At 39.1% G+C, this 12,154-nt stretch overlaps 1 protein-coding gene across 2 annotated transcripts in view; it reads right to left on the bottom strand.

The window, feature by feature from the left end:
- The window catches only part of PTPN14 (protein tyrosine phosphatase non-receptor type 14), a 100,966-nt gene that overhangs the window by 5,642 nt on the left and 83,170 nt on the right, over positions 1-12,154 (bottom strand). For both annotated transcript variants that reach the window (XM_065745979.1, XM_065746062.1), the window contains exons 14-18: positions 10,917-11,060; positions 9,685-9,903; positions 6,047-6,175; positions 4,862-5,096; positions 2,704-2,867 (exon numbers count right to left, since the gene is read on the bottom strand). In XM_065745979.1, coding sequence (XP_065602051.1) covers positions 2,704-2,867; positions 4,862-5,096; positions 6,047-6,175; positions 9,685-9,903; positions 10,917-11,060 — 891 coding nt within the window. The remainder of the gene's footprint in view (positions 1-2,703; positions 2,868-4,861; positions 5,097-6,046; positions 6,176-9,684; positions 9,904-10,916; positions 11,061-12,154) is intronic.

Below are 12,154 nucleotides of genomic sequence, written 5' to 3'. Positions count from 1 at the left end.
GAGAGCAGAGACAAATTAAGATTTCTGCTAGCCACTGGAGGCCCAACTGAGCACAAACTCTTCTTGCATGCACAGTGGAAATTTTCTGGAAAGTTTAAAATAAAAAAAAACAAACACACCGCATATCCATTTCTGTCCACTTGTATAAAGCTCAGAATCTCCATTCTGTGTAAACAAGCTCTAACCCATATACCATTGCTTTCTGAAATAAAGGGCTAACAATTCTGTCTCATCCCCAAACAAGCTGTTACAGGCCAGTTCTAGAGTCAAGAAGTGTAAAGACCTGCACGCTGGGATGAGTAATTCATATCATCTTTAGTGGGTACACAGGAAAACATAAGCTCTTTTCAGTTAACTTGGCTAACTTGGAGAAAGCCTTCCTGTGGAACTGGGTGCTTACAAAAGCCGTTTGGTCCCTGCTGAGCTAAGTCACGCAGAACTCAATTGCCCCTGAATCACTACAACAGAACGTGGGCCAGCTTCAACCTGCACAGCCACGCTGCTGTCTTAGTGGCTTGGTGCATGACAGTTCACGCATTTGTACATAGCCTCAGTGACCCTGTGCATCTCCGTGTAACACACAATGCTTCCATTTATCTCAGGAAAGAAAAGCCCATCCTACCTATTCGACTTCACTCTCTGTCATCAACTTATCTTTTTACTCCAGGTAAGCAGAACCTTCAGTACACCTACAACAAGAGTCAAGCAATGCTTTGCTAAGGTGTCATTTGCAAAAATTAAAAAAAACAAACAACAACAAACAACCCAAAACCAAGTTACTCTATTTCTGATTCCCAAACTAAAAATCTTCCCTATGAAGATGCACAGAACCTATGATCATGAGTTCATCTTCCAGTGACTACAGCAGCAAGGACGTGTGACTTAGTACATTCCTTGCTGTATGGCAGCCTTCTGAAAATATATCCCTGCAATGGGATACACAGCTTTAGACTCAAACAGCAAGCGCCTTCAAGCTGCAGTGAGTGAAGTTGTATAGCAACTGATTCAATGTGGGTTCTCCAAAACATAAAAACTCAAAATCAAGCAAAATTTCCAGCATCACTGCAGACTTCCCAAGATGGTCTGTACTGGAATTTTCAACCCCTTTTTTCTTTTCCGTGTTAACACCAATACATCTACTTACTATGACACTTCTGAAGAAATCTATCAATTCTTTAGTCTAAGATTTTTAAGTAATAACCTATTTTATTTCAAAAAAAAAACAAAAAACCAAAACGAACAATTAATCCTACTTCAATATAAACCAGTACAATTCCTCCATGAAAAAGAACTTTCTTTGTGCAGAATGCAGTATCTGTCACAAGCTAAAAGTACACTGCTTAACTAATAAAGAAATATTGAGTTTTTAATCTTTTAATTAGGTTTTAATAAACAAGAAATATTAACTTACTACAATCTAGGTCAACAAAAGCCTTAAGGAAGTTGTCTTTAATATTAATTATGATTTCCACTATTAATCAAGACAAATGCTTTAAGAGACATCAGAAAAATCCCTGATTACTGAGCACTTCTTCACGCTTCTACTGAAGTTGAGTATTCTTTTGAATATCAAGGCTCATCCACATACTTAGAAGTTGAGGTGCCTCCTTTACCTTCACTTGCTTTTCAGCCACTCATGACCAAATAAGCCCATGATCCCTAGGTGATCTTGTAACTATAGAACAATGAACTCCTGGACGGGGAAAGCAGATAGAGAAGAACAGAACAACTTCTTGAATCGCTTTCTAAAAATAGTGAAGAGGAAAGTGCAACTTCTCAAAACTAGTGATGAAGTACCAACTTGCCTCCTGTAAGACTCAGATTTTTTTAACGATCCAGGAAACTGCACTTCCCTCATAGTACCACACACAGAAAGGTTCCAACCTGTAACTATATGGGCACACAAAGCAGGTGAGCATTTCAAGTACATTACTGGGAGGGGCAGCTAGTATGAGCCAACGTGTCACTCTTGCTGTCTACGAGAAGTTTTGTCTTTGAGCAGTTCCTTTGGCAATAGAAATCCTCCATTTAAAGCTGTTTTCCGTATGTTGAAACCATGTGGCATGTTGTTATTCTAGATGTGATGTTTTTTCTGGACATGTCTCCATCAACATAGTACAGGTGAAAAGCAAGTACCTACACATGGTTATTTCCCTGGGGCTCATACCATTGCTCCAGACAACATTACTTGTTTAAGAATAGCAGCTAATATTACAAAACATCTATTTCCAAACATACATACAGCTTTTCTTATGACACAGCCAGGTTTAATTCCAGATAAGATCAGAGAAATACAAGAGATGGAAGAGTCTGAAGGGTGAGTTTAAGAGAGCAGCAAACGTTACTTAGAGCATGGAAACTGATGTTATTATTTAGACTCTGTCAGTGTGTCCTTGTGAACATGCTGTCTCTAAACTGTTATTTAAATACAGGTACGAATTACACTAAATTCTTAAAAGACAGAAAAAAGCCTTAATTTTGAATGCGTCAAAATGCAAAAAAATGTATAGGATCAATCCAACAGCAATCTACAATAAGTAGTTTCTGCTCTGGGAAATCTCTTCCTATTATGTTCAATGCCCTTGTTTCACAAAGAGAATAGAATGGAAGCATTTCACTGCCTTTTAGTTTTAACCTCAGAAACGTAGCTGATTAAGCCAAGGAACAAGCTCAGGGTTTGCCCTGACGTAGAAGCTTACTTACTTCATTATGCTCCAAGCACCCAATCATCAGCTCTGTTAGGATAACCACTCCAGTCCTTCCTACCCCTGCACTGCAGTGAACCACGATAGGAGGGTTGCAGTTGTTGCTGCTGTCCAGCACGCTGTTGGTGTGGCGACGCACTGATTGTATCTCCTCCAAGTAAGCTGCAGAATAAAACACGAAGTTTCAAACATCTCTAAGTCTAATGTAAAAGTTGAAATTAAAGAAGAGTCGTTCTTTATCAAAAAGAATTTATAGTTTTTACAACACACTAATTATTTGGCCAGAGTGTACTGAACAATCCTGAATTGAGCAAGTACCAGCTGGGTGTCAGTTATTACTCAGGAACCGAGTCCTTTAAATTAAACTGTGTCTTTTAAAAATTAAATTCCATTTTCCCCTCTGCAAATCTCCAGGTCCCCTAAGCAGATGATTCCAGATATTACTTACAGCAATTTCTGCTATTAACAGGCTGGGATCAAAACCCTTGAAACTATTCCTTGTCGAAGTATCAGACAGGACACGAGCAACCATCTGCCCTTTCCACCACCCTCCCTTCTGTAGCGAGGCTGTCTTACCCATCTCTCTGCTCAGGGATTGTTTCTCAGCAGTTATGAGCTCTTCTAGGAGTTGTCTATTTTTCCCCCAGTCATTTTTAGAAATTGCACGAATCAGGAGCAGTTGGTGCAGCTGTCCTAGTGTTGTTCAAAGCATTCTACTGTCAAGCTATGCAATCTTACATACTGGAAGCTCACTTGGCTGGATAAGTTCTCGATAAACTATAACTCAAGCTCTTAGACACTTAACTTCCCATCAGTCATAGCAGGGAGTCAGGCACTGAGTTTTGAGCCAGCTTTCCTGCCCCAACTCTTGGCGTCACAGCTTTGCAGCCCAAGCTGTCCTTTCAACACAGGCAGGCAGGCTGCAGCTGGAGGCTTACTAGAATCAGAAAAGCTGCATTTTAAAGCACACCATGAAATGGGACTGTATGGGGTGGCAAACAATGGGACAGAGGAAATGGGGACAATCCGTTTCCAATTACTGCCATGCCCAACTAAAGTTACAGGGGCTGGCAGGAGGAGCACAGCACAAAACAAACCAGGAATTGGGCAGTGAGAGCAAACTCAATATGTATGCCTTAAAGCCAAAACCCTCTCGTTTGTCAAAGCCAGAATGTCCTTTCTATGATTTTGCCCTGGTGACAGAACTGAGAAAATAAGGTGTTATTTACACCAACCCTACACCATGCAAAGGAGAAAGGATCACTAAAGCACTGTAGCTGTGTCAAGACCAAAGTAGAACTCATGAGCCTTGATGACAGAGGGCTTAGCTTCAACAGGGCTGTGTTGCTGAGGCTGCAGAGCTTGTATACTGTACATACACTTCTTGAGTGATAACTTAAAAATCTCTGCATCACATTCCATTGTAGTACCCGGTAAGTGTTTCAGTTACATTCTTATTACTTAATATAATTGTGTTTATTACTTGTTAAAAAGTAGAAAAACTCATTACAGATGAACACAGCATCTGCATTCTCAGAAATGCGTGAACTGGGACTGTATTTAATTGTGAAGACTCTTTGCACTGTGTGAGTACAAGTGGTTAGAAGAGTGGCAGTGAGTTCAGACATTCAAGCATTTGTAACAGAGCTTTCTGCTCTTCTGAAGCAAGTCCAATACCTCTCGACTACCAAATACTGACTGACAGCAATCAGGGCCTCCTACAGACCTAGAGGAATTGTGCTGTATTTCACTAACATCTGAGCCTCTCTCACCCAGACTTTTCTAATCACATTTCTGTTTAGCCTAATGTCTCATACCTCATTACAGCTGGGAAGTGGCAGTAACTTATGCTGACAGATGAGCCAGCTGGGATGTCCTTTTATTTGAAATTATCAGTCTTTAGCACTACTGTCACCTCTGATTTTTCCTCCTGTTAGGTCACATCTTTTCAGAACGAAACCATCACCGTAGGTCCTACCTCTCGAATTCTACTTCTTTCACCAAATCACAGACAAGTCTAACCTAGTTGAGGCATCTATACCACAGTAGTAAACATTTAAAGTCGATTACAGCTCTGTCCAGGGGCAGTGAATTGAATCCAGCATGAGCAGCCTTTTGTTTGATGTCTTTTATCATGCAAGTTCAAGAATTCTTACATAAAAAACCTTGAACTTCATCTGGACATCCATGGTCAGGCCAATCAGTATACTGCAGATGCCACACTGTCTTCTCATCTCCAGAGAGAAGATGCTTGACCTTCAGACCAGTGGTTGCATAGCAGCCGGAGTCTGTGCGGAACTTGGTTGTCACCTTGAACTTCCCATAAGTGGCTGAGCTGTGCTTAGAGCCTAGTTTAGGCCAATAACGATGACTCTTACTTCTTCCTCCCTCCTTAATCACAGACAAAAAAAGAAAAAAAATAGTAGTTAGTTGCCACAAATGGAGAGAATAGAACTCTGCAGATAAGCTAAGTTTTCATATTCTGAACTACCAGAATAGCAGGGAGCATCCCATGAAGAAAGCATCCATTAAAATTCTCAGTCATGTAATATATCTGAATGTAAAAAACAGGAATGAGAAAATGTTTACATAGGTAGAGCAGACACATTAGAAATGTTTGAAGAACAAACTTGCCTTGGAACAAGAGCCAGTTATTTTCTATATCTCAGGAAATTTTATCCTAGGCAAGTCTTTCCTTTTAATAGAAAGAGATTCTCTACAGCAACTTCTAAGTATCTGTTTTCATCAGCCTTGGGAACTGGACAGTGACTTGATGTGGTATGGCACTCCCTGTGTTTGTTAAAAGCAATCAGGCACAAAGCTGAATGCAGTGTTAGTTAGCAAAGTATGCCAGTTTTTATAACATAGCACATAGTTCTTGGATTACAATAGAAATAACTGTTTTGCTTGGCATGAGAATAAAAAGATTTTTTATTATTCTTTTACATGGACACTTATACAGAAACAACAGCTTCTAGTCTCTTCAGCTGATAAGAGTGATGGTATGCAGAACTGGCCTTGGACAGGGTGGAAGCCTGTGTCATTTTAACAAGGAGCAGTTTAGCACTCTCACATTCCAATGGAAACATCTTTGTTTTGTTTGGCCAAACTGGAGTGAAGCAGGGAGAAATGAGTGTTCTGCTTGCTTCACTTCAGCACTTGCCAAAATGAATATTAGAAAGTTACAAAATACAGTACTATAGCAGCCCAGGCATATGTTCAAAGAGAATAAGAGGAAGAAGGACTGTTGACAGAAAAACAGGTTAATGGAGTGGGAAGTCACGATAACGGGAGAGATAAACTCACATCAGAAAGATCCAAGTTCTGTGATTTTTACATACCTCTTCAGCTGTGACCATGGCTATAACATTCACCCCCTGTTCCCATACCATCTGCCAGAAGTCATGGCACGTGTGTGGCAGAGGCCCTTGGGTAGCAATGTAGTGCCACTCCTCTCCACCTACAGTAACCTGGGGGGAAGAAAAACGAAACAAACCAAAAAACAGTCAGTGCACAAGTTCTCAGCAGTGTCTGCTGCAGAACTGCCCTTTAAACAAAAGAGACCACAATGAAACCTTTGCCTCTTTCTTCTTCCACTGTTTTTCAAAATTCTGAATGTGAACCATCCCTTTTGATAAGAACAAATCTGACAAAACACAATCTTTTGTGTTTCCAAGTCCTTTCTTGATGCTCATAAACATAAAGCTTTCAGCAGAATGTCATCCATTCTTCTTGCCATTGCATCTGGATTATTCAGATGAAAGTCTTTTGAGGTCCTGTTTCAGAGATGGCTTAAGTACAAATAAGCAGCTGACTGGATTCCCTGGGCTTAGTGACAAACCCTTGATGAAAAAAACTGAGCACCAGAAATTGTCTGTATACATTTGAAAGATAATACATTCTGCTAGAAATGAACTTTTAGTAGGATAGAAAGCCTGAATGGAAATAACATTTTGCACTAGGAAAGCTAAAGGCCTCCACTATTCAGGGTCTCCTCAAATCTTTCCACTCAAGCGAAGAATAGCTTCTTAAACAGACTCTTACTACACTGATCACTGTTGAAGATGGCAAAAAAACGCTGCAGTTACATCCATGCACAGAACACAACAGTCAGACAGGCCCAGCTAGAGGTGAGATAAAGACAGCCTTCAGTTCATGTTTTTATTCCTCACTTATCTCAAGTTCTTTCAGTTTAGAAACTACCACCTACGTATATAGTAAATCTATCTGCAAGTCTATTTCCCCATCCATAACTGGATTAAAATCGCATCTTCTAGGAATATTTATATGCATGACTACATGCAATTAAATTATTTTTGATGCACATAAATCACTTTTGCGTGAATCTATATGTATATAATGTGTGTGTGTGTGTATATATATATATATATAATTATAACTGATCATTTGCTATAAACACATCAGGAAAACAAACTATTTTTTTTTAACCAAAGGTAAAAAGAACCAAACCACTCTTACAGCTACTAGATATCAAAAGTAAAAAAAAAAAAATTAAAAAAGTAGTACAAAAAAGCAGTAAAAAAACCAAACCAACGAAGAACTCAAAGCAGATGAACTAATTATTCTGAAAAGCTAAAACATTCTTCCTTTGCAGACTAAGAACTTCTAATTGTACGTCAGTCCAGAGCCACATCTCACAACGAAGTTATAAATCCCGAGAAGAAGATTTATAACAGAAGCGTTGACACATCCATAAATATCAAGGTGCTGGTGGACAGTGCTACAGGGAGAGATCAACAACTCTGACAGGTTGAAGCACATACTATATTTAAGGTACAGATATTTGAATACCATTTCAGAAAGAGAATCAGAATTGTTATTCACATGGCTGTTCTTGAAGCTGAGTTGTTTGGGTGTTTGCACCTATAGCTAGCATAGCGTTTGTGTGGTAACTAATCTCTGATTGCACTGAAAGCAGTTTTCAATCCCGTACACTTAGTTCATTTTCTTATTTCATACAATGTGTCATTCTCCTCTGGGACTCGGGGTTAAACACTACAAGTCCAGTGCAATTAAGCTCCTCAAGCTCTTGTGGTAGACGTAAATAAAATCACTGCAGCATCAGTGTGCATCCTGCACTGCCATATTGGTTAACAGTCACAAGTGGTATGGTATCACTGAGCTTTTCCAATTACTGCTGGCCTGACCCAAACAATCAGATGATGTCATCTTAAGAATTTAATCCATAAATGTAATTCTGATATGCTTCTCAGGTGTAGGTGATGGTCTTGGTGTCTTAACTGCAAAGGTCAATGATAAATAAGCAGAGAAATACTGAAAAACTGTATGGCTCGCAGGTCGTGTGATGTGAGCTGGAATCCTCCAGGCATGGATCTTATCAGGATGATATAGGAGTTCTCTCTGTCTACTGACTTCTGGTCCAAATATCCAGCCTCCTGGCACGCGATATGAAAGACCCATAAATAGTCTGAAGGGAATGTGATGCCTGGAATGTTTACTGCGTTCTAATGCCCTGACTGCAGGACATTAAAAATTGAACACTGGGTGGCAAACACACACACTGTGACACTGAGGTAAATTTTGCAGATGCAATTTCACCTTCTTAGCAAAAGAACATCTGCTTGGCTTCAGTAAGCGCCACTTGGAGTGCAAGAGAAAAACACTGGCAAGGACTGCTGTCATGTGCTGAAGTATTTGTGTGCGTTCCTGGGTGCTCTGTGAATGCGAAATGAGTACATGTCCAACACTGACACTCAAGGTGAAATGTGGACTCAGAACTGGCCAAGAAAAATTCTTTTCTGGCTAGCACAGGCTTGTGGGAGTAATTTATGTTAGGAATCTCGGGTTTTTTATCCTCTCACAAAGTAGATGAAACATTATGGGCTATGAAATCCATCATTGTACCAATCCCTGATTATGCAAAAACTCAGTATCTGCTACCTACCAGGCTATGGTAGAGGAGTGATAGCCAGCCAGGATCCTTGTTCAGAAACTGTTTTTAATTCAACAGGATTTAGCACTGTAACCTACAATCAAAGAGGCCAGCTATTCTCTTTAGATTTTAAAAGTAAAGTGTAAATTTAACAGGATGTTTTATTTATTATTTTTAGTAATTTCTTTTTAATTTGAATTCTGACAATGATAAGAAGCAGACAGCCCTTTCTGACAAGAATATCTGTCAGCTGAAAGAGTTACTTCTCTCAGGATAGAACAAAAACCAGCAAAGAACTTTGTGAATTGTTTTTTGGAAACTTAAAGAAAAGCAAGCATCTGCAGCCACTGCAAGATAGTTAAAACTGTTAAAATTGGCCATGTTCATAGAGTAACACAGTCATGTCACATCTCAAGTTATTTCTACATTCAATTAACTAGAAGAAATCTGAGTATCTTGACAAAAACTTATTTTGAAACACTCTAATGCAATGCCCAAGCAGAAATGCAGAGACCTCATTAACAAGGCTCTTTCTTTACCACAGCGAACTTTAATAAATTACAGAATCACAGAATTGTAGGGGTTGGAAGGGACCTCTAGAGATAATCGAGTCCAACCCCATTGCCAGAGCAGCTCTCTAGACCAGGTTGCACAGGTAGGTGTCCAGGTGGGTCTGGAACGTCTCCAGAGGTATTCCAGAGTCATGAAAACTGTTTTAAGTATTAGGGCAGACCTAACTCATGTTCATGAGGTTTAAGAAATGTAGCATCTCTTTCTACATTAGCCATCAGGGAACAAGTTGGCAGAGACGCACGTAAAAAAAGTAAGAATTCTTCTTTAAAATTAAATCCAGGTCTCTAGCAAATAAGTCAACTCATGCATGTTAATTGACATGGGACTTTAGAGTTGCCTACGTTAATGCAAGAGTACAGTGACGCACCCTGACACACTAAGTTACCTTTTATAAGTTCCCGAATTATAGAAAATAGCACTGTGCAATCCAGAAATGCAAACGAAGTTCTAACATACCTTCATTTGCAATCCAAAGTCCAAGAAAGCTTTTACCTTTATATGCGAAGCATTGATGTAGCCTGTGTTATTTTCTTTGGTCGGCACCAGCTCCACTCGGTTCTCCTCATAAGGAACAACCTCCCTGATGCGGTTGCGCTCAGTGTTTTCAGGCAGGGCAGCTGTGGTGAAGATCCCATCTGCCTTTTTCTTTGGAATCTGCTCATATTCTGTAAACACCATCCCCTCCTCCAACTTCCTCTTCAAGATTTTGCACTTGGATTTAACAGAAAGTAACACCAATCAATTAACTCTTGTTGGCAGAGCGTATGCCACTAGCCCCATCCATCGGTTCTTTGAATTTCAGCATAGAACCATAATATGCTCTCACTCTTCTCTCTTTTCAGTCACAATTATCTGAGGAAACATGACTTTCTCTATTTCTACTGAATGAAACAAGTAAATTTTACATTTTTTATTGCACCTCTGTATTTTTAAGATGGATACCATACAAAGGAAAAACACCTTAAACACAATACTGATTCAGTATGAATTTTTATATGATTTCTTCACAATAGATAAATTTTAAATATTTTTACAAATATATTTTTTATGAAGATCACACCAAAAGACACGAAGTAATCCACAGTTTCAAAATACCCTGCAACTTGCATGGATGCAGTTGTTGTGGTTGAACAAAACCCCACATGCATGCAAGCATGAGTTCTGTCATATGCATACCAGACAAGATAACGTTGGAAAATTCTGCTCAGAAAGACAGAAGGATTCCTAACAAATGTCTTTCAAATCTTAACAGCAGAAACTGTTTTTAATTTCTGAAATTCCAGATACGTGCACATATCCATATGTGCAAACATAAGGAGACAGACAACTTTTTCTTCCTTTAATTCACTTAGAGACATTATCTGGCCTTGTTAGTTGTATCAGAACATGAAAGACTGTAACTACGGATGATACTTTTACGTACTCCCTCATCAAGAAAAAAATGTGCAAAAGATTAGATTTACAGCTTAATCTAGCGTGAGGTTGACTGGCCAGGTGAAATGGTGAACAGCCCCAGCTTTCATGACTTCTGTGAGCGCTGAATAGATTTAAAACACTTAGCATCAGAAGATGCACAGGTGTTAATTGCAGACCTTTGACGCTAATGACTCTGAAAATGGTTACGAGAAATTGTTTCATATGTTAAATCAAATGTTAATATTTTAGAAACTTTGTACTGCTGGGAACAAAGGAAATGAACAACATTTTGTGAGCCTGCATCTTACCCTCTCATCCATTGGCACCTTGGCTACTTCATCCTGGCTGTCCTCCGGCACTGGAACCCTAGCAACTGAAAGTCCGTTCAGTGCTGCCAACATCAAGGGCCTCTTCTGGGCCTCCAGGCCTGCCATCTTCTGCTTTTCTAGATTCTTTTGGCAAGAAAAGGCACGTTTTCATCTCTGTGTGATTATTTATAATGCCAGTAAAATGCTGGAATGTGTTTTTAATCTCCAAAATCTGCAACTTTCTGGCCAAGGAATGCAGATGATCACCATTAGCATCGTAAATTCAAATACAACCTCTATTCTTCCTGTTATTCCTCAAAGGCCTGCTCCTACACGAGCACAGAATTTTAATTTCAAAGGAGCAATCCCAGCTTATAATGCAGTTTACGTGCCATCAGAAGACATACAAATACAATCTTGAGCATTTTTCTGCAGATACTACTCTGAATGTAGGACACAAAACGCATCACCCTGTTATTTTAAAAGTAGCTCTACTGTAGCCAAGATACCTGGGACATCTTTTAAAAAGCAATAATTTTAATCTATTCCAACATCCAAATGTATTACAGAGGTGGAAAAAACTATCCTGTTAATGTTAATACTTCAAATGAGATCTTCTGATGCACTCAGTTATGGTGACTCAAACAGTATCCATGATGTATTTTTTTTATTATTATTTTTAAAGGTTAAGATTCTGCATGGAGTAAACTCAGTTCCCATGATACAATGTAGTGGTCCAAGTTTATTTAATTTATTTAATTTAATTTATTTAATTGCTAACTGTTACATTAGTGTAACAATCACTAATGAATGAGAAGCATCGTACATAATTTTTCTAAATGTCTCTGAATATACAGTAGAATGTACATTTAAGCAGTTTCTAGTATATTCCAAACTCTTTCCTGCTGTGGCCCATTTGGATGCTTCTTTAATTTGTTTCAGGAACTGCTTAAGAGCCAAATTCCACAACAAAGACCTTTGCATTCTGTGACTGCAGTTATACTCCCAGAGCATAAAGTACAAGTCACTGAAATGCAAGCACCCCTCATCTCTCCCATTGACTACAGTGGCACTGACGTCTTTAAATGCACAGTTTTTATTCTAAATTCATCCATAGTTTAAAATAACTATTTGTTACATGTACAGTAAAAGAATAAAAGTCCAGATCCATGTAACTGTAGCTGTCCCACTGGGTCAGCTTTAAGCAAAGCAGTGTTTTCCCACCTACGTGTCCCCAT

The sequence above is a fragment of the Cyrtonyx montezumae genome, unplaced genomic scaffold (genome assembly GCF_038088225.1).
Source record: "Cyrtonyx montezumae isolate F1298 unplaced genomic scaffold, pur_monq_1.0 scaffold_0, whole genome shotgun sequence".
Lineage (NCBI taxonomy): Eukaryota > Metazoa > Chordata > Aves > Galliformes > Odontophoridae > Cyrtonyx > Cyrtonyx montezumae.
This window is presented reverse-complemented; position numbering and strand designations above follow the sequence as displayed.